This window comes from Carassius gibelio, chromosome B22, assembly GCF_023724105.1.
Source record: "Carassius gibelio isolate Cgi1373 ecotype wild population from Czech Republic chromosome B22, carGib1.2-hapl.c, whole genome shotgun sequence".
In the NCBI taxonomy this organism is placed as follows: Eukaryota; Metazoa; Chordata; class Actinopteri; order Cypriniformes; family Cyprinidae; genus Carassius; species Carassius gibelio.
The window spans coordinates 17,787,042-17,814,970 of NC_068417.1; the positions used below are offsets into that span (position 1 = coordinate 17,787,042).

Below are 27,929 nucleotides of genomic sequence, written 5' to 3' on the forward strand. Positions count from 1 at the left end.
TACAGACAATACTGATGTGTACAAACCTATAATTAAAAAAAGTTAACTGTAGTCTAAAATAAATAATAATATTGTAATTGAAACGCAACTATTATTATCATTATTACTATTATTATTATTACTACTACTAGTAACACAACCAGAAAAACATTTTATGTTATGTTTTTTTTATTTTTATTTACAATTATATCTGGTCATATTATGTTCATGTGATAGAGCATACAGTATGCAGCAACACGTCACACTATTTTTATTATTATTATTAATAATTTATATCGTAACGTTCACATACAAATGTATATTTAGGTACATTTCCATGCGTTTCTTGTGAAAACAGCTGTTTGTATCACTGTTTTTTCTGCTAGAGGACAGAAATGATCAGGCATTAAGATCAGTGGCATATCAGTACCCTACATTAATATTTATTCATCAAGCAGATGCTTTAGTGAAAATTAATAAAACAACACATTCATACATCAGCATGAATACAAAGGCACTATAAATTCGGGTTGAAAATACAATCTGATATCACAACCTGATTAATTTAAACATTTAAATTAAACTGGATAACATGTAATTTATTAAGCAAAAAGGTTAATAATATATAATATTTATAATTTACTGTATATATAATTGCTATTGTATCTGCTGCTGATGTCAGAGTGGTTGACACTGGTGGGCGGGTCTTATGTTATTAAAGTGAACTCCTCCCCTCCTCCTCATTCACTTCATCCACATTTTCTCCATTCATCAGTGGCTTCACTACACTCGCTGATTTATTCACTCACTCGCTGTGGATTCTGGAAGAAAATGCAAGACAATAAAGAATCAAGGGAAAATAAAAACCAACAAGACAGCGTTGTTGAACATGAAATAACTCATGTGACCACAGCCAACCAGGAATAGGCATAGATGTTTTATTGGTTGATTTGGCCAAATCCCACCGTTAAAAAATGGACCAGGTGGACTAGTAATAAACTGTGGCAAACCAGGCAACTCAGATGTGGCTTTGTTACTTTGATTAATAAACTCTATATTTTGACATCTGGAACTCTGACTCCCGAGCTTTGTCGACCACATCAAAGAAATTCATAATTGGCTTTGAGACAAAACACTTTTCTCTACTCTCTTCTTGATTTCTATGCTTTATATTATTTCCCTTCTTTGTCACGTTGATTTATGTTACTCACATCACTCAAGTTTGAGCTGAATTAACTGCAGAAACAGAACCACAGAATGCATGAGGAAGAACTGTGATCATTATTACATTCAAAGAGTTGAGATACTCACCTCCGACATAAATGAAGAATTTACTGCACAAGGTACTTCCTGAGCTGAGGATCAGTAGTTTATAGAGTCCAGCGTGATCAGCTGTGATGTTTTTGATGGTCAGCGATCCATTCGCCATGTCCAGCTCCAGTCTGTCTCTGAATCTCCCATCAGGACCATCATATGTAGTCACCTCTCTGGTCTCTCCTTTGATTTCAGCTATGAGAGCATCTTTATCTCCAAACATCCACCGTATCTCATCACCGGTCTGTATTTCAGTTTTAGTCTCTAGAGTGTCAGAATCATTTTCCTTCACTGCCAGTGTCTTTCCTACATGTCACAAGAGGAGAAAGAAGAAATAATAGAAATGAGGAGCACTGATAATTGAATAAAGCTTCATTAAAGGTGTGTGTGTGTGTTTCATATGTGAGAACAAGCATTGGTAAAAAGAACTACACATTAAATATGTGATATTAATTAATGCAATATGGTTATTGATAATGTATATCAGTATTTTTTTTCAGTTTAAAAATGGTTAGCTTACAAAGACAGATATCATAATTATTATAACATTAAGAAGCACATTCCACTGTACAATAATGAATATTTTTCTGTTATAATTTCTTTATTTTGGGGTTGTTGTGATGTGAAGACGTTTGAGTTTCAGGGTGTATATGATATTATGAGAGTTCATGCTCATGATGTGAACTCTTACAGCACTTCTAGAGATGAAGTTCTTGTTCATATCTATATTTAAGGAAAACATAGAAGATAGAAAGGACACGATATACAAGAACTGAACCTGTATCTCTTGTGTTTTGACATGCTGGAAACATGATATGTGACAATCTATTTCTATTTCTTTTATTTCATTATTACACAGAAAGTCTGGAGATACTCACCTTTGATATAAACAATAAATCTCTTCTTGCATTTCTCGTTGATCAGAAACTTGTAGGGTCCAGTGTGTTCAATTCTGGGGTTTTTGATGGTCAGAGATCCAGTCTTCATGTCTAGCTTCAGTCTGTCTCTGAATACCCCATAAAACACATCCTCATATGAAGTGATAGTCCCTTCTTTGATTTGAGCAATGAGATTGTCTTTATTTCCACCCTTCCACTCTATCAGATCACTTGTGTGTATTTTAGTAACACCAGTTTTTAGTTCGACATCTTCTCCCTCCACTCCTGACACTGTCTCCGCTTCATCACACAACAGCACAAAGAAACAGCGAGGAGATTATGAGTGAGTGATCAGATAAACATGACAGAAACATTGAAAAGATGCTGTGTAATTCTTCACATGTGCTTCCAATAATCAGTTTGTCATCTCTTTTCTCTAATAGCAATTTACAATAATGTTAACATAGGAAAACACATACATGTATGCAAGGAGAGAATCTGCACAGCAAAATCTCCAGTGTTAATTGAGTGTGGACTCATATAAACACTGAATCAGTGTTAAAAGTAACACTGAAGCAGAGTTGAAGTTAATGAGATAATTAAGAAATTAATTGAGTTATGATTGAGCATTATTGAAGACACCTGATGTTAACAAGCAGACTCACCAAACGAGAAAATCACAATTTGTATGTCACCATTATAGGAGCCATGCATGATGGGAGCCATGGATGAGTTTTTATTGGCTACAACATGCTTTTTTGATGGTCACTGTTGCTGTGATGCTCACGCTGATTCTTGATGTCTGTGTGTCTAAACTAAACAATTTTTTCTTTATGTAGAACTAACTTTTAAAAACATGTCATATGCCAAAAATGCTGGACTGCTATCTTTTTTTCCAATTAATTTATGTATACGTTAAAGAAACATCAACTCAGCATTCACGTCACTCCATGACAATTAGTCCAAACCACAATCAATAGCACACATGATTGCCTTTGCTCTGGTCTGTATGTTATAAATCTGTTACCACAGCCCCACAAAGTCTAAAATAAATAACTGAACGTTCAAGATCCCAACTAAGGCAAACACTGACCACTATAATTGTGACACACAAATTGTGATTTTCTCGTTTGGTGAGTCTGCTTGTTAACATCAGGTGTCTTCAATGATGGTCAATCATGACCCAATTAACTTCTTAATTATCTCATTAACTTCAACTCTGCTTCAGTGTTACTTTTAACACTGCTTCAGAGTTTATATGAGTCCACACTCAGGCCCCGTCCACACGGAGACGCGTTTCTGTGAATACGCACACATTTTTTATCGAATAGGCATTTCGTCCACACGGATCCGGCGTTTTCGCAAGGTGAAACCGCTATTTTTTTAAACCGGGCCCCAGAGTGGATAAATTTGAAAACAGCGTCTTTGCGATTTTGTCTGGCCGGCTAATCCGTATATTTTTTGAAACGATGACGTCATCAGCCCACGTCTCCCCCCTAGTCAGACACCTCTACGTCACGTAACAGCAACAAAAACATGACAAACACTGAACGATTGTCTTTTTATTAACTAACATTAACACTGATTTATAAATGTATTGTTCCATGTTCGTTTGTGTACCACGCGCATGGTTTATGAGCATAGTCCAAGTCTTCTTCTCTGTTTTTAGTGTATCTCTGTGGCAGAATTACAGCGCCACATACTGGTCTGGCATGTATACTACATCATTTTGCGGTTTCGTGTGGACGCGGATATTTCTTGAGACGAGGAAAAAAAAGATCGGATTGGGGTAAGCTCCGTCTCCGTGTGGACGGGGCCTCAGAGTGTTAAATTAACACTGGAGATTTTGCTGTGTGTCTGAAAACCATTACACATATCATACCTACTACTAAATAAACCAGTCCTTATTTTAAAATCTTCATGCAGTTCTGTTCTATACAATGGTATATTGGCAAGACCATCTCAAAGATAAAAAAACATGCAGGACACCAGAAATTCAGCATAAATGTTTTCCACATGACTTGTGCGCTATAAGTCTTCTGAAATTATTCAACAGTTTATGTGCAATTTAAGTGGTTATTTGCTTAAAATATTCCACTTTGCTACAGCTTTTAAATCTCATTCTTTCACATAGTAGAGCTATTTGTTCTGTCGCTTTATCAGCTGTAATACTTACGTATTTCTGCGATCATTCGGCGATGGTAAATCAAACCAACAGCTGCTGCAGTCGCCAGAAGAACAACAACAGCAATCCCTGCAACAACAATCCCAGCTACAGCTGCTGGAGACAGACCTGGTTCTGTAATGATAAACAGAGACAGTCATGTGTTTCTGATATATAACAAGCACTAGAAACATCAGTAACCTTTTAGGTATAATGCTTGTGATACTTATAGTATAAGCAATGAAAACAGAAATGAATTTTAAATTTTAAATGACCAATTGCTGGACAGCAGTCATTGGCAGTTCTACATTGAATTACACCCAGGGCGAGTCACTTAAGGGTTATGCCCACCAATTAACATTAGCCCTTCATTCATTAGAGAACATACATACAGAGAGAAAATAGTTGCATACACATTTATCTTTTGCTCATTTCTCCTCTTCTTCTTTTTTTTTTATTAAATAGGCACCTGATGGCTTTGAACTTTTCCTGTCCATCTCTGTGTTTATTTGGCACTCGACAATAAACAGATTTCCCATCCCCACAACACTGTCACTCACGACCAGAAGTCAAGACTAAACCCATTAAACTTGGTAACCACAGAGTCATTTTGTATTACCTATTTTTATATGCCATTTCACACAATTCAGAAAAACAAAAATGTGCAGGAACTATAGGCAGCTTGCCTAGCTTTTCACACAGCTTGCACGTTTCTCAGCAAACAGGTGCACCAATTTGCCAATTCCCCACACAGTATAATGATAGATAATAAAAAACCGCTTCGCGGCAGTTTTGCAGAGGATTATTATATTTTTTTTTTAACTGGTCGTGCCGCCCCCCATGTATCATGAAGAAATGCTGCCCCAGGCAGCTGCCCGGTTTGCCCATGCGATTATATTTTATATAATTCACAACAAATTGTTTTAAATAATAAAAGGTCTGAAGAAGAAGTTATGAGCTCTTGAAGTTGCATGACGTCACTGTACCCTGAAGTTAATTTTTTTTAAAGAAAGGTTTGATTCTCTAAATGTTACATCATCTGGAATTATTCACAAACAACTGATAAACAATCAATATTTCAGTTACTTACTTCAACTGAGTTACTCACCACTGATAGTAACAATGTATTTCTGGTATAAGGTCTGTTTGTTGCTGCTTATTTTCACTTTATAGTGTCCAGAGTCTGTGGTTCTGGTGTTTGTTATGGTCAGAGATCCAGTCTGATCCAGCTTCAGTCTGTCTCTGAATCTCTCATCAGTGTCATCATATAAAGGTGGGCTTTTGGCCTCTATATCATGTTTAGCTATGAGTTTTCCTTCATCCCCAAACCTCCACACTATCAGCTCATCTCCGGTTAGTTGAGGAACGCCAGTCTGAAGAATGACATGATCTCCTTCTTTCACTGACATGAGCTTCATTTCAGTTACACCAGCATCAACAGCAGATGGTGACTCTGCAAAAATCACATTAAGTTACACAATTAGTTCATCTTGTGGTTACAACATAAGGCAAATGCAGATTAATACAAGTAATCGTTACTGTCATATTGTCATTTTAAAATTATGTAAGACATTATGTGAACACATTACAAGTAATATTTGCTGGCTGTACTTTGAATATCAGTTTAATTGTAGCAAGCAATTCAGACCATCACTGACTACAAGCCCCTGCCACAGGCCTGTGATAATGACACATCCCTCCAAGATGCACTCAACCACTTTTATTCACAATTTATAATGCAGAGTGACGCACCTGCACAAAAACTGCCCACACCTCCCAATGACCAAGCGCTCTGTCTGTTTCCAGGTGACGTAAAGAAGACCCTATTTAGGATTAACCCACGTAAGGCTGCGGGTCCTGGAAACATACCTGGCCATGTACTGAGACACTGTGCTGCACAGCTGAGAGATGTCCTAACAGATATCTTCATCACCTTGCAGAGGCAGGCAGTCGTCCTTACATTTCTCAAATCCATAACAATTATACCGGTACCAAAGAAATCACATGTGTAATGCTCTAAATGACTACTGTCCCATAGCACTGACTCCAACCATGATGAAGTGCTTTGAGAGGTCATGCACAACATCAAAATCAGCCTCCCCACCACACTCAATCCACCCCAGTTAGTATAGCATCCAAACCACTTTACCGATGATTCAATTTCTTCCACCCTCCACCTGGCTTTTACCCATCTAGAGAGTAAAGAATCCTATGTTAGAATGTTGTTCATCGACTTCAGCTCAGCATTCAACACAATAATCCCACAAAAGCTCATTAATAAACTAAACCTGCTGGGCCTAAACAATTCCCTCTTTAATTGGATCCTGGAACGGTCACCCACAAACCCTCTGTTCTTCACACTGCTGACCTATGACTGCAATCAAAGTCAAGTTTATTTCTAGAGCACATTTAAAACAACAGAAGTTAACCAAAGTGCTGTACATCCCACATCACAAATCAACAACAACAAAATAAAAAATGACATCAAAAAGACAAAAACACACCCCACACAGCAAAGGCTTCCGGAACGGACCCGCAAAACGGACTTGTATCGGCGTCCACTTGCACGCAATGACGGATCCGAAACGAAGGCGGATCGCGGACCCATTGCTCCGTGATGCATTCACTCCGCATCCGCGATTTAAAACCTTACCTCCACGGCGGGTCCGTTTTGGACCCGCACATTGAAACATATATCCGCCACAGACCCACAACGGACTCCTAAAAATACTGTCTCATCTGGCCCGGGTCCATTTTGGACCCATTTATCTCATTTTCAAAATCCCTTCTGTTCTTGTTGTCGGATAAAATAGGATAAACTAAATATTAAGATAAACTATGCCTCCTAAGATAAACTATCACTACACTGTAAAACCCGACAAGTAAACTTAAATCAAACCGTTTGAGTAAACAGATTGCCTTGATTTAAACCCTGTAAGTGTTAAAACTTTGCATTCAAGTAATTAAGTGATTAACTAAGTGCTGATTGCAGTTGCTGCAAAAAATGATGGTACACAATGATGTAGCAATGTACCTGCAAATGTTTGATTCCATTGCTGCCCGGGAGGCGTGGCCCAGGGACGAGTGGGCTTGGATGGTGGCACCGCTTTTAATGGGAGAAGCGCAACGGGCGTACTTTGCACTTACACCAGAACGGAGTGCTTCTTATAAAGAGTTGATGAAGGAGCCCACAGTAGCCTGCCCGAGCGTAAGCCACCAACCTCTCTCAACTTGCCCAACACTGTTTACTGGCCGGGGGTCCCACCACACACCATGTAGTGGAGCGGTTCGGATCAGAAGAGGCGGCCGTGGTTTGTCGACCATTTCCACTGGCCGGGCCTGGAGGCTGAAGTCAAACGCTTCTCCCCCAAGCTGCTGATAACTCCAACCCTCCCCCAAGCTGCTGATATCGCTGCCCATCATTGAGGTGCCCTTTGAGCGGATCGGGGTGGATCTGGCAGGGCCGCTGCCGTAGTCCGCCCCTGGCCACGAACATATCCTGGTCATCATGGATTATGACACCCGCTACCCTGAGGCCATCCCCCTCCATAAGGCCACCACAAAAGCCATTGCCCAGGAGCTGTTTCTGCTGTGTAGCCGGGTCGGCATCCCGTCCCAGATACTGATTGACCAGGGCACTCCATTTATGTCCCGGATGATGGCTGACCTGTGCAAACTCCTAAAGGTCCAACAGCTCTGCATCACAGTGTACCACGCCCAGACCGATGGGCTAGTTGAACGATTTAATCAAACCCTGAAGCAAATGCTACGACGAGTGGCCGCTGAAGACAAGTGGGACACGCCATCGAGGAAGAGGTACAGGAGATCCATCACGCAGCCCATGGTCCAGCCTCATCATCATGGTTCCAAAGCCCGATGGCACCTTCCGCATCTGTAACGACTTTAGCTGCCTAAATGAAGTCTCCGAGTTCGGCGGTTACGCGATGCCCTGGGTCGACGAGCTATTGGATCGTTTCGGAAGGGCCCGTTTTATCTCGACCCTCGATCTTACCAAGGGCTACTGGCAGGTCCCCCTAACAGAACAGGCATAAGCCGAAGACGGCCTTTTCAACCCCAAGTGGCCATTGGCAGTACCGGGTCCTTCTCTTTGGTCTGCACGAGGCCCCAGCAACCTTCCAGCGTCTAATGGATGTCCTCCTGTGGCCGCACCAGGCCTACGCGGCTGCCTTCCTGGATGACATCATTATAGACTCTGAGACTTGGGAAGACCATCTGGAGCAGCTGCGGAAGGTGCTCTCGGAACTATGCCGGGCTGACCTGACCGCCAACCCCCAGAAATGTCACTTGGCCCTTGCCGAAGCAAAGTACCTGGGCTACCACGTTGGACTTATAAGACAGCAAGAGAAGAAGGTGGCAGCAATCCTCTCTGCGCCACGACCTGCCTCCAAGGCTCAGGTATGGGCCTTTTTGGGGTTGGCGGGTTACTACCGCTGCTTTATCTCGAACTTTTCCTCCTTAGCTTCTACCCTGACAGAACTGACCAGGAAGGGGCAGCCGGAGAAGACCCTTTGGAGCCCTAGACAGAGGCAGCGTTTCAGCGGATAAACAAAGCCCTCATGTCAGAACCGGTGCTCAGAGCCCCCGACTTCAACTGCCCCTTCCTGCTGCAGACGGACACACCCGACACCGGGTTGGTATACATCAGCCAAAAGCTGACCCCAACAGAGCGATGGTACGCGACCGTCGAAAAGGAGGTGTTGGCCTGTCAAGTGGGCAGTCCTGGAGCTCCAATACTAATTGTACTAAAAAGAGTTTGAGGTTTGTGAAAATCCTTTAAGATAATGTCAGAAAGGTATTTTGTTTTCTCAGTTTTTACAGTTTTTTTTTGGTATTTATGCCAGGTGTCTTTTAAGATGTCAAGAGACACCTATAATCTGTTTATCTTCCAATGCCAAGTTCAGCTCTGACCTCATAATCAAGCTCGCTGATGACACTATGTGGTAGGTCTCATCAGCAATAGCAATGAAATGCACTAAAGAGAGGAAGTGGCACAGCTGGCTGAATGGTGTTGCACTAACAACCTGTCCCTCAATGTGAGGAAGACAAAGGAAGTTGTGATGGACTTCAGGAGAAACTCTGTTGACCACCCCCCACTAACCATCAACAGCTCAACTGTGCTAGAGTCAGCAGCACTTAATTCCTGGGGGTGCCAACACTAGCCACTTTCCCACTGTCGGGCCAGTGCTTTAAACGGGACAGGCAGGGCTCATAATGACTTTCCACCATCGGGCCAGAAGCTCCGCTGCACTTCCCTAAAGCCTGCCCTTTACACGTCTCTCAGGAACAACGTCATGCAAAATAATTTCACCAACAGAGAGAGGTTATCAGAAAACTAATAATAAATAAGTCACCAGAGCTAGCGCAATCACAAAACGAACATGATAAAAGCAGACGTTTGTTTGCATACATAGTTAAATATCTTAATCAAAGTATCAATGTTTCACAGTATTAAGTGATACATTGATTATAATGAGTTAATTTATCAGTACTGAAAATTAGTCACACAGAAATGAAGTGGTATGAACATATGAATGTTTCTGTTTATTTGTATTCACAGTAGGATAGTCTATATACATCACATTTAGAAATAATTATCATTTCTATTTTTTTCTAAAAGCCCCCGGACAAAATCAATTACTATATTTTTATGACATAGCCTAAGTGGAACTAAACTCTCGAGGCAAGACGTATGACAGAAAAAAATATGTTACTAAATAAATAAACGATTGTAATTTCTTCAAGCCATCACATTTACCAAGTTTACTATGGTAAAGTTAGCATTCATAGCCTTTTGCATTGCTTATGAATATTTCTGCCATGTATGGTGATCATGATCCACATCTGATCAAGTTATTTCAAACACTCGCTGCTGTCTGAAATTGAGTTTGAGTTCAACATATTTTAAAAAAGTATTTAATTCTTGTGTTATATCTGTTAGCTTTATGAAATGATCCAAGGCGCTGCCTTGGCACACCCGCTTTTGGCCCGACAGTGGAAACTCGGCTACAGAGGATCTCACCTGGACCCCCAACACCATGTCACTCTCCAAGAAGGCACACCAGCTCCTACACTTTCTCCGCCGGCTGAAAAGAGCAGGTTTCCCTCCACCCACCATCACCACATACTACATGGGTAACATGTCTGATATGGGAACCATTGCGCAACAGACCACAAGACCCTCCAGCGGACAGTAAACACAGCTGCAAAGATCATTTCCAGTCCCCCTCTACCCTGTACATTTTCCTAACACGATGCCCCAGCATAGCCAACAGTATCATGAAGGAACCCACTCATTCCTCCCACAGTCTCTTCCAGCTCCTACCATCAGAAAGATGAATGTACCGGAGCATCACAGCCCACTCTTCCAACTGCTCAACAGCTTTTTCCCCCAGGCTGTGAGAGCCCTGAACTCAAATCACCCCGCCCTCCTCTGAAACCCCACCTCTTCTAACCCTAACCATCTCATCTGTTCAACCCCCAAACATCCCCCAACCTTACCATATCACAGGATAAACTGTCTGAAACTTTTTTTGTGCAATTCGAAGTGTGCTACACACAGGTGAGTGGGTTTGTACAAACCACCTGTATTAACACACTCTCCTCTATGCACACTAGATACTTTTCATGCACACTGCTGTGTGTACATAATCCCAAAAAAGACTCAGTAATATGTGTATGTTTGCCTGCCCATGCACTACAAATCCTCTTACACTGTTCCCCAGCCAGCTGCTTAACATACAATGTTTCTCTTTGCACATGTAAAGTATTTATGAGAAGCATTTGTATAGTTTGTATAGTTTTTTATGTATAGGTAAACATTTATAAATATTATTTTTATAGTCAAAATCTGTCAGTAGGTTAGTTGTGTATAGATACAGTATTCATGTGAAGCATTCATATTGTAATGGGTGTAACTTCCATGTGCAAGCTTTTATTACACAAAGAAGTGGTCATAACAGGCATGGGTTAAACACTGGCAAACAGGTATATATAGGGCAAGGCAAAGAATGTTTCTAGGGCATGTGTGGGTCTACGATGAACGAATAATATACACAGGGCTAAGCAAGAGGTGTAGTCCAGAATCCAGAGCAAAGGGTCAAAGCACGAGTAACAGGGCAAAGCAAGAAAAAGACTAAACTATGAAAACTATAAATTGAAACAGGATTATGAAAACTATAAACTTAAACAAGACTATGAAAACTAGAAACTTTAACAAGACTATGAAAACTAGAAACTAAGACGGAATGGCTTGGTATCGCAGCTATCACTAGGGAAGGGATATGTGCAGAACAATACTTGGCAGTGTGTGAAAGGAAGTCCAATGCTTATAAAGTGTGTCTGTTGATTGTGCTATGTGTGTGTAAGTGGTGGCAGCTGTATATGGCACCTGTTTTCAGGTGAAAGTGATTGATTGAATTGGAACCCACCAGGGCGGAGCAGGTGACCACCACAGCCAAGCAGATGGGACAGAAGCCCACCAGGGTGGAGCAGATGGAACTGAAGCCCACAAGGGCGGAGCAGGTGGAACTGGAGCCCACCAGGGTGGAGCAGGTGGAACTGGAGCCAACCAGGGTGGAGCAGGCAGAACTGGAGCCCACCAGGACAGAGCAGACAAGAGCAGAGAGCAATTTTCTGAGTCCTATGTGCAGTGTGAAAGGGGCTATAGAGTTCATAAATGGCTTCCATAGCCATGGCAGGACAGAATAAGAGTTCATAAATGGCCTCCATAGCCGTGACAGAACAGAACGAGGATTAGCAGATGGCTTTCGTAGTCATGACAGGACAGGACGAGAGTTCATAGACGGCTTCCATAGCCGTGACATGACAGAATAGAGCGAGAGTTCATAAACAGCCTCCATAGCAGTGGCAGGACAGAACGAGAGTTCAGAAATGGCTTTCATAGCCGTGACAGGACAGAACAAGGATTTGCAGACTGCCTTCATAGCCCTGACAGGACAGGACGAGAGTTCATAGACGGCCTCCATAGCCGTGACAGGACAGAATGAGAGTTCATAGATAGCCTCCATAGCATTCACTCGTGTATTCACTTGTTCAAGCACCTCTGGGGACTCAGCAGCAAGCGTCACTACTTTGGAAGGTTCTGCAGCATTAGCTGCCACCTCTGGATAAATCATAGTGGACGCCACCACCTCTAGAGTGTCAGTAGTGGTGTACGCAGCTCAAACGCAACATAAAGCGATCCCCATCATGGGAAGCACTTCAGACTGGGGAATTATTTCCTAAACAGGAGGGGTTGAGCACGCTAGTTTAGTAGCTGCTCTTACTGATAACCGTGGTGGATCCTCCATGCTGGATGCCAGTTTGAGATACTGAAGAGCTGACCTTGACAGCTATTGCTAGGGGAAGGATATGTGCAGAACAATACTCGGCAGTGTGTGAAAGGACATCAAATGCTTATAAAGCATGTCTAATGATTGTGCTGTGTGTGTGTAATTGGTGGCAGTTGTGTGTGACTGTTTTCAGGTGAATGGGATTGGTGCAATGGAGCATGGATAATGTAGTCCAGGGTGTACTGTGCAGTGTGAGAGTCTGTGTTGTGGATGATGACCTATGGTGGTGAATTAACTTTAGTATAGTGACTGGATCATGATTTTTCTTTAAGTTTATGTATAGGTAAACATTTATATATAGTATATTTATAGTCAAAATCTGTCAGTAGGTCAGTTGTGTATAGGTTTATATGGTTTTACTTCATTTTTGAATGTCTGTATTTATGTAACACTGTAGTCCTGTGAGGCATGACATTTCATTTCACTGTATGTCCCCACATGTAGCGGAATGACAATAAACTTGAGATGACTTGAAAAAGAAACTTCTAATTATTTTCAAAAACTGAAAGATATTCAAAAATAAATATATCCTCACCATAAACAGTAACTGTGAATTTCATATTTGAAGTCCCAGTTCTTTGAATGACCTCTATTTTATAAAGTCCAGAGTGTTTAATTCTCATGTTGTTGATTTTGAGCAATCCAGTCTGATCCAGCTGCAGTCTGCCTATGAATATTTCAGTGTGTCTGGGATAGGACGCCTCAATTCCATTGATTTGAGCAATGACTGGATCTCCAAACCTCCACAGTATCAGAATAAATCCCTGTATTTGATCAGGATCAGGGTTCAGAGTGACAGAATCTCCCTCCATCACTGACATTGACTTCACTTCATATTCATCAGCACCAAACACACCTGCAGAACAAACAAATAATTTCACAGAGATTAAACACGTTACACTGCTGGCAGAGGTGGAGAGTCCAGGGGTCAGAAAGTAAAAGTCCTGCCACATTTTTGCTCCACCCATGAACTCAGCAGCTGATTTCACCAGAGGAGGAAACAAGTCATTCCTTCCAAGTCACAAACTAGTCTCAACTCAAATCCCAAGTCCTCAAAGAGTTAAAGTCAATGAGATAATTAAGAATCTAATTAAATGATGATTGTGCATTGGTGATGAACACCTGCTGTTATTGTGCGTTACAGAGGATCAGATGCTGATGTTTTATTGGTTAAAATTATGCCACCATCATGGAGATCAATGTTTGCTTCAGTTGGGCTCTTGACCTTTGGTTTCTTATGTTAGATATTTTTCTGTAAAAGTACATGTGCTGTTATAAAACAGTGCGATCAGTGCTGTGCAGAAAACCGTTACTAGCCGGTTTTACATGATGAAGTAATTATTAGGCATCAGCCTGTTTATTTCCAAAACAATTTTATGTATTTATTATTAACAAATGTTCAGTTTTTAAATAACCTACCTTGTGGAACCATTGGTTTAATCACTATAATGAATACATTTCCTAATGTATGTAATAAATATACATTTTTCGAAATCTTTTCCTAATAAGACGCACAGACATCATGACCCAGCATATGAATCTCAACAATGGTGACAATCAACAAAACGCTTCAAGCTGAAGTGCATGCTGGGTAACACCATAGTAAAAACTCTGATTATGCACTGTAGCATGAATAATTATTGTAACCACTGTTGAGGATCATATGATAAGTGCTCATGTCTAAAATCCAGAGCCTGTACAATTTTTTCCCCCAATATTTAAGCATTACAATAATATTTGTTTAATAGGACTTTTTTTGTAGTTCAGTAATTGCTGAACATAATTTAACAAACCAAAGAGAGACACCTTCATGAAGTTAATTAAAATGTTTTAGATGAAAAAAGGGCAATTAAATTTTCTACTTCAAGCTTTTAATTCAGCAATGTGTTAATGTTTACTACGTAACACAACCGCAAGTGTTTAAAAGCAAATTACTTTGAATTATTAAAAGGGTCAAGAGCCCAACTAAAGCAAACACTGATCTCCATGATGGTGGCATAATTTTAACCAATAAAACATCAGCATCTGATCCTCTGTAACGCCCAATAACAGCAGGTGTTCATCACCAATGCACAATCATCATTTAATTAGTCTCTTAATTATCTCATTGACTTTAACTCTTTGAGGACTTGGGATTTGAGTTGAGACTAGTTTGTGACTTGGAAGGAATGACTTGTTTCCTCCTCTGGTGAAATCAGCTGCTGAGTTCATGGGTGGAGCAAAAATGTGGCAGGACTTTTACTTTCTGACCCCTGGACTCTCCACCTCTGATTGATAGCATTGTTACAACATTATTCTCTAACATTCTAATAAAGCTTCCCATCAGACTAGATGTGAACGTACATTGCTCAGAAGTCAAAATGTTGGTTGAAAGTGAAAACCCAACCTGTTTCTTGTCTCTGTTTGCTGTTTGACGTCACCATTATGGTGATCAGCACTTAGGCAGTATGACTCTTTTTCAGTGTATCTGTTCATTTAAATGCGATAGCTATATTTGTTAAAGCAAAAATAGGGTGAGAAAGCCATTGTCAGGTGGTGTTGTTTACATGCTGATATTAAAAGTTTTTTCACGTACACAGCAAAATCTCCAGTGTTAATTTAACACTCTTGAGTGTGGACTCATATAAACACTGAAGCAGAGTTGAAGTTAATGTGATAATTAAGAAGTTCATTTAGTTATGATTGAGCATTATTGAAGACACCTGATGTTAACAAGCAGACTCACCAACCGAGAAAAATCACAATTTGTGTGTCACCATTATAGTGATCAGTGTTTGCTTTACTTGTGATCTTGGCTTGTGGCTATTTACATTTAAAATTTGTTTAGCAAGCCAACAGCAAAAGTCATCGGGTGATGATGATTAACTTAACTAATTTACAGAGTTTTCTCTAAATAAAGCTTCCATTATTGATTGTAACAGCTTTGATTCCACAATGAAAGCGTCTGCATTTTCTATACATTTTGTAGCCATCTTTTGCAAGAGATAAAATATTTTTTTTTTTATTAAAGAATGTTTATTTTATGCATACACAGATAACAAGAATCACCGTATGAATCTCAACAACGGTGACAAACAGCATATTCAGATAAATAGACCAACTCCAAACATCACAAAACTAGATTCAAAAAAATTTCATAAAAACAGCAAAAATAAAATTTAGTTAGAATAAAAAGTTAAAAAGACAGTTCAGCTCATAATATATTCATGCCGCAATGCATGATGGGAGCCATGGATGAGTTTTTATGGGATACAACATGCTTTTTTGATGGTCACCATTGTTGTGATGCTCACGCTGATTCCTGATGTCTCTGTGTCTAAATGAAAGATTTCTTTTGTTTTTTCTTTTTTTTTTATGTAGAACTAACTATTAAAAACATGTCCTATTATGGCAAAAAATGCTGGGTTGCTTACTTTTCTTTTTCACTTAATTTATGTATGCAGGAAAGAAACCTAAACTCAGGCATTCAGGTCACTCCATAACAATTAGCTCAAACCACAATCAATGGAACACATGATTGCCTTTGCTGTGGTCTGTCTTAGGGCTGGGCGATATATCGAATGATATGATCATGAGCATCTAATCAGTAAAGCTGCTTCCGTGATCACCGCTAAAATCTCCATCACCTGCTTATAATTGGAGTGGCATTTAATAGACAGAGCCGTAGATCTAAGGTTTTACCCAGCATGCAACATTTTGTTGATTGTCACCACTGTTGAGAGTCATATGCTGGTTCTTGATCTCTGTGTGTGTCTGCAGAGTATAGTTTTTCAAATTTTGTATGCACTTTAATTTTTTTTCCATAGTGTAGTTTTACTGGGTTGATTATGCTAAACTTAAATAGAGCTAATGTTAATTTGATTGTAATCTGACCACCTATCACATACAGATTAATTTCTTCTCTCTGCTTTACAGCACCTCATGCAATACTACATAAAGAGATCTAACATGACAGTCAAGGGTCAAGAGCCCCACTAAAGCAAACACTGATCTCCATTATGGTTGCATCACTTTAACCAATAAAACATCAACATCTGATCCTCTGTAATTCTCCAGAACAGCAGGTGTTCATCATTAATGCACAATCATCATTTAATTAGTCACTTAATTATCTCATTAACTTTAACCCTTTGAGGACTTGGGATATGACTTGAAGACTTGAAAGTCCCAAATCTGGTAAAAGCTGAATGTCAGTCAACAAGCCAAAGAAGACTATCTCCTGATGTCCAAATCAACATAAGTTATAAGCAGAAAAAGCATAAGTTCATCTGTCACTACAAGGTTTGATTCAGCAATGCATACATGTTTGTTGCGAAAACAATAATGAAATTGTTTTGAATCAAATTGCTTTGAGTTAGTAAAAGGGTCAAGAGACTACCTAAAGCAAACCCTGACCACAATTATGGTGACATAGTGTTTTTTTTTTTTTTTTCAGTTGAAGGCTGTGGCTAAATTCAGTGGTAGTTCTTGTGTTTCTCTTTACTTCAGTGATGTTGATTGTTAACAGCAGAAGTTCATCACTAATGTACAATCATCATTTAATTAGTCACTTAATTATCTCATTAACTTTAACCCTTTGAGGACTTGGATATGACTTGAAGACTTGCTTGTGACTTGAAAGTCCCACCTGTCTATTAAATGCCACTCCAATTATGTGATGGCGATTTTAGCGGTGATCATGGAAGCAGCTTTACTGATTAGATGCGCATGATCATATCATTAGATATATCGCCCAGCCCTAGTCTGTCTGTATGGTATTATTCAGTTACCACAGCCACACAACATTTAAAGATAATAAGTGAAGGGTCAAGATCCCAACTAAAACAAATACTGACCACTATAATGGTGACACAAAAATTGTGATTTTCGCGTTTGTTGATTCTGCTTATTAACATCAGGCGTCTTCAATAATGGTCAATCATAACTCAATTAACTTCTTAATTATCTGATTAACTTCAACTCTGCTTCAGTGTTTATATGAGTCCACACTCAGAGTGTTAAATTAACACTGGGGATTTTGCTTTATAATGATCTGATCAACTGGCTTTATCTAGAGTTGAATCTATGCTATTATTTTAATATTAGACACTATAGCAGATGCAGTGCAAATCCATATACTTTGTCTGTTCTTTTTAAATTACATTGTTAATGAACTAGAGACTGCTTAGACACACAGAGACCGCAATAATTAGTGTATGAATCTCAACAATGGTGACAAGCTTCATGCCGCAATGCATTCTGGGTGCAACGGATGAGTTTTGCATGATGTATTAATTATGTATTAATAAATAATATGCACTATACATTATATTGGGAGAAAACAGGCAACCAGACCGCATATGTGTTGTATTAATCAATAGCAAGCAACCAGAGTCGTTTAATCACACTGTTAAAAATTGTTGTATTAATCAATAGCAAGCAACCAGAGTCGTTTAATCACACTATTCCACATTAGTTTACTAATATAATCCACCTGACAGAGAGAATGAAAACTAATGAGTGAATTCAGACACTGATCAACAGCTGCTGTTAACGAGTAGAATCACTGAAGAAAAGAGAAACAAGACACACACAAGAACTTCAACTGACTTCAGCCACAGCTTTAGATGAAATCAACTGAAGATTTAAACAATCAAAACAGCTTTTCCAACTTCACTCATTACTAACCAGACTGACTTTATTTCTATCAGATCAGAGATCAGAGATCAAAAGATCTTAATGAGAATTACAGATAGGGCTGCACGATTAATCGCATGCGATTGTCATGCGTGTCTTTGTCAGTAAAGCCGGTTCTGTGATTAGAAGTAAATGTCCACCACCTGGTTTCAAATGGAGCGGCACTTCCCAGCTAGAATTTTCTTTGTTCTAAAATGTTCTAAGAACATTCCCATGGATTGTTCTAACAATGTTTTTAGCGGGTAGTTTTATTTTTGTTCCCAGAACGTTCTCTCAAAAGATAGGATAACGTTCTCTAAAAACATTCTACAAATGTTTATCAATAACATTATTAGAACATTATTCCATAACATTCTAATTAAGATTTAAGTGGATGTTTAGATGTGGATGTTGATGTCTGTTTAAAAGTAATAGCTTGGTTTGATGTCACCATAATGCTGGTAAGTGTTGGCTTTAGTTGTGCAATTTGACACTTGACTTGACGGTGTTGTTTTTTAGCTGCTGTCATCTTTATTGTGGCTAAAACAGCAAACGAATATGTGGTTCAATGGTGCTGTTTGCTTGCTGATGATTGATATGTCTGATTACTTGCTTTCACCCAAGCTACTGTGTGGTGTTAGTTAAGTATTATTTATTAAAGTGACTCAATGGTCAAGAACCTGACACCCAATTGAATTTAAAGCAGATAATTTCAAAAATTTAAAAAAAAAATTGTCACACAAACATCAAGATTCAGTGTATGAATCTCAGCAATGGTGACATGCTTTATGCTGCAATGTATTCTGGGTACATCATGCAAAACTCATCCATAGCACCCAGAATGCATTGCGGCATGAAGCATGTCACCATTGTTGAGATTCTTACACTAATTCTTAAGGTCTCTGTATGTCTTAGCATCCTATGGTTTGAAGTGATTCTAAAACAATGTAGTTTAAAAAGATCGGATAAAAATAAAATAACATAAATTGTCAGGACCCTGTGTATTGCAACACATCTGCTATAGTCACTAATATTAAATTAATAGCGTAGAACAGACTCCTGGTAAAATCAGTTGATCAGATTGTTACATTAAGACATTTTTAATATCAGCCAGTAACCAACATTATCGAATGACATCTTTTTCTCAATGTTTTTGCTGTAACAGGTATAATTACAGCAGCTAAATGAACGCTAACACTGAAAAGAGTCATACTTCCTAAGTACTGATCAGCATAATGGTGACATCAAACTAAACTATAATTTTCAATAAACCATCAACATCTCTGTTAATCTCAATAAGAACTTTTTTACATTTATGACAGAAATAAATCTTGTTTATAATAAGTCACCATTGTGGAGATCAGTGTTTGCTTTAGTTGGGCTCCTGCCCCTTGACTTTTGCATTCTAAATTTGTTTTATTGCTATATTTTTATGGTACATCTACTACAGCAGTATTAATTTCAATGGTCAAGTTACTAAGGCTGTTTCTGTTAGGCATGATCTACTAGACTGACTTAACGTGTTGCTATAGTAATCAAATATTAATTTGGTGTTGAAATATGTGAGTGAATTACACAATTTTTTTGTTTTTTTAATTTTATGAGGATGGGGATCAATGGTTGTCAAAATGTTCATGATACAATTCATGCTGGGTACCAGCAAAGGCTAAAACTCATCCATGACTCCCAGCATGCATTGCGGCATGAATAAATTATGGCGCTGAATTGTTCACTTATTTTCTTGAATTCTTATGTGCTTATAAGTTTGCTTTTGTCTTAAGTTTTAGTAGCATGTTTTGTGATGTTCAGAACTGTTTATTTAACTGTGACTTTCAAGTCACAAGCAAGTCTTCAAGTCATATCCCAAGTTCTCAAAGGGTTAAAGTTAATGAGATAATTTAGTGACTAATTAAATGATGATTGTGCATTAGTGATGAACACCTGCTGTTATTGAGAACTACAGAGGATCAGATGTTGATGTTTTATTGGTTAAAGTGATGCAACCATAATGGAGATCAGTGTTTGCTTTAGTTGGGCTCTTGACCCTTGACTGTCATGTTCGATCTCTTTATGTAGCATAAGAGAGAATAAATTAATCTGTGTGTGATAGGGGGTCAGATTACAATCAAATTAACATTAGTTCTATTTAAGGTTTGTATAATTAACCCAGTAAAACTACACTATGGGAAAAAAAAATGCAGTAAGCGAATTTTAAATCTACTAAGTGCATACAAAATTAGAAAAAATTTACTCTGTAGACACACACAGACATCAAGAACCAGCATATGACTCTCAACAGTGGTGTCAATCAACAAAATGTTGCATGCTGGCTAAAACCTTAGTAAAAACTCCCGTATGAAAAATTATCACCACTGTTGAGGATTGTGTGATAAGTGTGTTTGTCTAAAAACCTGAACTGAAAGTCTCCTTTTTTGTCTTTTAACATTGAAGCATTGTGATTTTTTTTATTACTTCAGTAATAGCTGAGTGTAAGTTTACTATTCAAAGATTAACATCATTTCATGATGTTCAGTAATCATGAGTTATAAGCAGAAAAAGCATAAGGTCACCTGATACTGCAAGGTTTGACTCAGCAATGCATACATGTTCATCGCAAAAACAATATTGCAATTGGTTTGAATTCATAAAAGGGTCTAGACTCTACTTAAAGCAAACCTTGACCACAATTATGGTGGCATAGTTTTTTTTTCTTTTACTTTTTTTTTCAGTTGATGGCCTTGGCTAAATTCAGTTATAGTTCTTGTGTTTCTCTTTACTTCAGTGATGTTGATTGTTAACAGCAGAAGTTCATCACTAATGTACAATCATCATTTAATTAGTGACTTAATTATATCTTTAACTTTAACCCTTTGAGGACTTGGATATGACTTGAAGACATGCTTGTGACTTGAAATTCCCACCTCTGCTCTGTAGTGTGCACACGTTATAAGTGTTTATTTGAAACTGAGGATTTTGTTGTGGGGTTTAAAGGGTTAACCCTCTGGGGACGGATTGGGCGGTACCGCCCAAAATGGCATACTTTTACAAATGTGTAGTTATCTCAAAAACTTTTAATGCTAGAAAGATGCCTTTTTTTTTGCCGTCTTCCTCAGATTCCGCTGAAAACAGCGGTGTCCAGTTTGTATATTAAACACTTCCCTTATTGCGCAATACCACTGCGTAAACAGGCCAATGAAAACGATTGTGCTAGGCAGATTCAACACGCAACAGCCAATGGAAAAATTGCCGCTGGGAGGAGTTTTTTTCTAATCCAATCAGAGGAAGGTTATGTCTTCTAGCCATTCAGAGGAATCTGTAGCTCTGTTGCCTTGTAAAAGCTGGCTGGACTATAATAAAAGACATGTAATCAATAAGCGTTCAGAGAATCCGCATCAAGGTGGAGAAAGCAGAAAGCGATCGGAGTGTTACAGAGAGCGATCGGAGTATTAGCGAGCACAAAAAGCTAAATTCGAGCGATCGGAGAATCCGCATCATGTGGAGAAAGCAGAAAGCGATCGGAGTGTTAGCAAGCACAAAGAGATAAATTGAAGAGAGATACAGCATTATTACAGAATTGTTTTATCAAAATGGCAAGCAGTAAAAGATTTACGGCAGAACAAGCTCTGGAACAATTACTGGAAAGGCCTGGAGAGGCCTTTCTTTGCTCACTGGCATGCCTAGGACTGTTTTTAAAAAAAGTTAATTATTTAATTGTTCTTTACACATTTGATTAAACAATAACACATTTCTGTCAAGCAAAGAGTTTGAAAAAAATACATTTTCTTTGTTCAAAAACTGTTCTATATTGTGTGTTTTTCAATAATAAATGACAAAAATCTAATTTTCGTTTTTGAAATTCTCTAGATTATTGTAAAATTTTTCACTCATACTTCCTTTATATAAACATATTGCATGCATGCTTATGGTAGCTTAGGGTCTTCTGAATCCATAGATACCAAACACAGGGTGTTCCATCTCCTTTACATATGATTTATAAGCCCAAATATAAAAATAGAGAAAACAGACCAAAAAGGGTTTAGTCCCAAAAATAAAAAAAACGCCTAGGACTGTTTGTAAATAAAGTTAATTATTTAATTGTTCTTTACACATTTGATTGAACATTAACCCATTTCTGTCAAGCAAAGAGTTTGAAAAATATATTTTTGGGTCAAAAACTTTTAACTATTGTTGTGTGAGGTAGGATTTTCAGTTATAAATGACAAAAATCTAATTTTCGTCTTTGAAATTCTCTGGTTTATTGTACAATTTTTCACTCATACTTCCTTTATAGACATATTGCATTCATGTTTATGGTAGCTTAGGGTCTTCTGAATCCATTGATACCCAATACATGGTGGTCCATCCTCATTACATATGGTTTATAAGCCGAAATGTAAAAATAGAGAAAATGGACCAAAAAGGGCTTAGTCCCCTAAGGGTTAAATCTTAATTAGAATGTTAGGGGATAATGTTCTAATAATGTTATACATAAACATTTTTAGAATGTTTTTAGAGAACGTTATCCTATATTTTGAGAGAATGTTCTGGGAACAAAAATCCCAGCTAGAATTTTTTTGTTCTAAAAATATTCTAAGAACATTCCCATGGATTGTTGTAACAATGTTTTTAGCGGGTAGTTTTATTTTTGTTCCCAGAAACTTCTCTCAAAAGAAAGGATAACGTTCTCTAAAAACATTCTAAAAATCAGCAAGTTTTAATATCAGCAAGTAACCAACATCACCTGACAACGTTTTTTTCGCACTGTTTTTGCTATAACAGATATAGTTATAGTGGTTAAATGAACAGATACACTGAAAAAGAGTCACCTGATCACCATAATGGTGACGTCAAACTAAACTATTATTTTCAATAATCCATCAACACCTCTGTTAATCTCAATAAGAACTTTTTTACATTTATAACAGAAATAAATCTTGTTTATAATAAGTGCAGTTGGTAATACTGTTTTTGGAATTATTTACTAGATGACACCAAACAGAGGTTGGGTTTTCACTTTCAACCAACATTTTGACTTCTGAGCAATGTAAGTTCACATCTAGTGTGATGGGAAGCTTTATTAGAATGTTAGAGAATAAAGTTGTTACAATGCTATCAATAGACATTTTTACAATGTTTTTCGAGAATGTTATCCTAACTTTTAGCAGAACATTATGGGAACTCAAATAAAACTAGCCGCTGAAAACGTTCCCAGAACATTAAACATTTCTAGGTGGGATAAAACTACCCGCTAAAAACATTGTTAGAACAATCCATGTAGGGCTGTAGTACTCGAGTCCGGTCTTGGACTCGAGTCCGGACTCAATACATTTTTCTGCCGTCTCGGACTTGTCTCGGACTCTTTGCATTTGCACTCGGACTTGTCTCGGACTTGGCCATTGGACTCGCCAAGTCTTCTAGTTGGTCTCGACCGAGTCCAGCAAAAAAAATACAAATAAAACATTTCTCCTTCAAAACAAAACCACATTTGCATGATGCTAGGCGCGCCGCTCTCCTTATTTCCAAACTCTGTATCCTGCGCTTGTGCTCCAGTGGCGTCTGCTGTTGCTGGGCAACCATGACCCGCTCTCCATGATGACGCATAAGTTTCAGCAAAGAATAAATGGATTTCCAGCACTAAACATCCCTTTCAGTAGCTCTGATAATAGATTAATTTACAAAATGGCTTTCCTTGTACAGCTATGAACATCTGTTTCTCCATCTTAGCTTTCAGTATTGTTCCTAGAAAGGATGTGTTTGACCAGCGGTGCACTTGCTGCGACCTGAAAAGTTTAGATGTTTCTAATTTAATTTTCTACCTGTTAGATTGTGTTTTATTTACGTCTACACCTAGATCGCCTCAAACATCCCCTTTACAATAATGAAATACGAATTATTGTTGTACAGTATAGGGGTTGCAAGACTACTGATTTCTAGTCGATTTTTTATTTTATAAAAAAATGCTTGAGTTACTCGACTCGTGGTTCATGCTATTGCAAATTAAAACACTAAATCTTTTTTTTAATGGATAAACGCTTATTAATGTATAGCCTTATGCAACAGTTACATATGTAGATTTTAAAAACTTTATAATTATGACATTACATATTAAAATGTTCATGTAACAGCCAGTATTTGTATCTGTAGCAATCACACATTTTTTCCTATCTGCATTCGGATACAGCGTCGTACAGTTACTTAATAAGACCGTCATGACTTTTTATATTTTTTTTGTAGTTATCACTGAACAAGTATATCGTGTTAAACTAAAATAATTATTAATTTCTAAAATAATATTTATCTTGCAAGCAGAGAGATGTCATGACAAATGTTCAGTGATCATCTGAACACGACTGAATCCATTCAATGCGCACATTTTCATTACGCAGAACACTATAAGCGAGTCTATAATGTTTAGTGAATTTCACTAAACAGATGTGTGTGTGCCGCGCAAACCAGCATAAGGTAAAGATGCAAACATGTAGGACAAGTAGACAATGTATCCATATCTAAGCTGATTAGCCTACTCTTGAGAGGGAACTGATTTGGTTTTTGAGAGACTGAGACGCGCAGCGCTGCTGTTTGATTGGTGAGCACGCTGTGCTTATTCCATTCATTCGTATCATATCTTAGCCTAAGCTTTAAATCATTGCCTTTTAAATATATAAAAATACTATAACGTGTATGATGTATTATTATAGGTAAAATGACTCTTGCAACGCTCTGATTTCTGAGAGATGAACAGAGAGGCGACAACAATGCAGTGTTTGATTTGTGCTCTTTTCACTCATAAAGTTCATTCATTCACTTCTGGCGCTGATTCCCTGGCTCACCTGTTATCTAGCAAACACCAACCTGTCTCAGCTTCAGCCGAGTATTCAGGCAGAATTATTCCTTCTCAATTATTCATTTTTTAAGCCATTATCCTTACCATTCCGAATAAGGTATTTGGCTTCAGGCACAACCCTAATTATTACATTACATATTTTATTTTTACATGCAACATAGATAAGGTCATATAGTAACAGCTCCACGTAATATTGTAATTCTAAAATTCACGTCGTACTTGCAAACACTTTGTATGCATTATGGTTAATGCATGCATGATTGTTTCCAACAACGCCGAGTAGTCTATGCAAGCACTAGTATAGTATGACAAAAATATCACTGTATTTATGTGCGCATGCCCAGTAGAGTCAAATGTATCCCTTATATCCTTAACTGCGCGCATTTGTCATATCCCGAGCTTTGCATGTGTGTGTGCACTGTGCCAAGGCATCAGTCATTTTAATTTTTGACCACAAACATAACGTCAGCAAAAGCAGCATTATTAAGTAAATAAAATGAAAATAAAGTACATAAAAATAATTTGGCCTTACAGCTCCAAACTCTGTTCTAGAGGGCCAGTGTCCTTTATAGTTTAGCTCCCAGGGTCAGACTGGGGGTAACACCAGTACTGATTACCAATGCCCCAAAGGAAGAGAGGGCCCTTGAAAAGTATGAATCTGAAATATATTTTATTTTACCTGGATATTTTCATGGGTGGGGGGCATGGGGGCCCATCAGGACTGCCTATGCATAGGGCCCGGGAACTTGTGTAACGCCCCTGCTAGCTTTAACCCTAATTATACACACTTGAACCAGCTAATCAAGCTCTTACTAGACACACTAATCTTCCAGGTGTGTTAAGGCCAGTTGGAGCTAAACTTTTCAGGACATTGGCCATCCAGGATCTAGTTTGGAGACCCCTGTCCTACAGAGTTGTTACTTTGCACATGCTTTTTGATCATTACAAATAATAATGTAAATTAATTTTCTTAGAATAGGAGATATGCTGTCTCTCGCATCACAAACATTATCAGTAGTTAAGTATGTGGTCTTGAAGAGGACCCTTTTTTCTCTCATTTGGACTCGGTCTTGACTTGGACTCGAAACTTTTGGACTTGGACTTGACTTGGACTCAAACCTCTTTGGACTCGGCCTTGACTCGGTCTCGACTAGTCCTGGACTTGGACTTGACTTGGACTCGACAAAGCTGGACTTGACTACAGCTCTAAATCCATGGGAATGTTCTTACAACATTTTTAGAACAAAAAAATTCTATCTGGGATCACAAACGCGCACAGCACATTATAAAAAACAGAACACAGCTAAATTGTGTTTTTTTTTATTAATCTAGTGCTAATATGTTCAGCAGAGCAACGCATGAATACACGGCAGGTTGATTGCTGCTCGAATCCAAGGAAAAGCATCAACACTATTATCTCTTATATTCGTTTCATTAAAGTAAATAGGTTCAGGTTACTTACTTATTTACTTTATTTACTTTAGTGCACACCCGAGTCCGTGCTGATTCCATATTCATGCGAACCATGCCACAGTTCGAGTGGTAGAAATTTTACACACCTATTGCGTGTGTAAAATATATTAAACATTTATTTACTCATGCATATGTGTCTACATACATTCACATTTATATGGGAGCATCGATGTAGTACAATACACAGTATACTCAATAAAGGATCAAACAACTAATGTTTATTTTTACATTTCTAAAAATCTCTCTTTTTTATGTATTTGGACAAATTTGTATGTAGCCTTACTTGTAAAGTACTTGTCATTGTGTTGTATATGCACCTTCTGTGAACATAAATTTCCTCTCTGAGGACAAATAAATACATAAATAAATAAATAAAAATCTTATATATATGTAAGCATCAATATAGCAATTGCCAATGCATATATTGCTGTATATTGAAAAATATAAGCACTAGTTTCCAATACATCTAAATGTATTATGTAGTATATCGTATTATTATAATTATATTGCAGAGAGTATATTCCCATATATTCTTGTTTCATAAGGGTCTGACCTCAGTCGGACCCTCTAGAGTGAAAGTGCCTGGTGGCCGACAGATAGCCTACGACAAGATTATCAGGCAGTGCCAGACTGGTGGTGTGTTAATTTCCCACCCTGTCTGGGGGAACTGAAGTCCATTATCTCATCTTTATTTTTAGTTTCGCTTCAGAATAACACATTCAAAAAGCATAAACCGCTTTACCTGGTTTCAGTTAATTTATACACAACATAGCCTACATTTACCTGCACCTTCAAATAATAATTAAAATCCATGGATGAATGAAAACACAGTTAATAAGGTAAATATTAATGAATTTAAGGAATGAAAGAAGATTTTCCATGAAGCACTGTTTCCAGGGTCGAAGTGAAACCAAAAAGTAAAAAATGAAACAGAAATTGCGCACTTACCGCACATTAGTATTAAAACCTCAAAAAAATTTAAAGTGCTCTTCATATTGCTATAGTTTCCAGCAAAATCTGATTTCGATGGTTGTTAGTTTCAACACCTAATCCAATCGATGGACAGCAACGATTGTTTACAAAAGCTCTAAATACACACAGAAGAAGTGTTTTTTTTTATGACACTAAAGCTTCAAGGCACGCAGCACAATCTCCAGTGAAGTCTGTATCTGGGCGTGTATTGCTTCATAGTGTCAAGAGAAGAGTCACTTTCTGTCCAAAGAGAGATTCGCTTCATTTGCGTTTCGGAA

General features: G+C 38.3%; 2 protein-coding genes across 4 annotated transcripts in view; one reads left to right on the forward strand and one right to left on the reverse strand.

Moving 5' to 3' along the window:
* LOC127988491 (CD48 antigen) overlaps positions 1 to 27,929 on the forward strand; it is a 162,690-nt gene that overhangs the window by 99,027 nt on the left and 35,734 nt on the right. The window lies entirely within an intron of this gene.
* LOC127988475 (uncharacterized) lies at positions 401 to 27,880 on the reverse strand. The gene is made up of 7 exons (XM_052591239.1): positions 27,628 to 27,880; positions 13,243 to 13,563; positions 5,444 to 5,788; positions 4,348 to 4,470; positions 2,172 to 2,471; positions 1,291 to 1,599; positions 401 to 800 (listed from the first exon to the last, which is right to left on the reverse strand). Exons 1-7 carry the CDS (start codon positions 27,671 to 27,673, stop codon positions 781 to 783), a joined length of 1,464 nt encoding a protein of 487 aa, XP_052447199.1. The 5' UTR covers positions 27,674 to 27,880; the 3' UTR covers positions 401 to 780.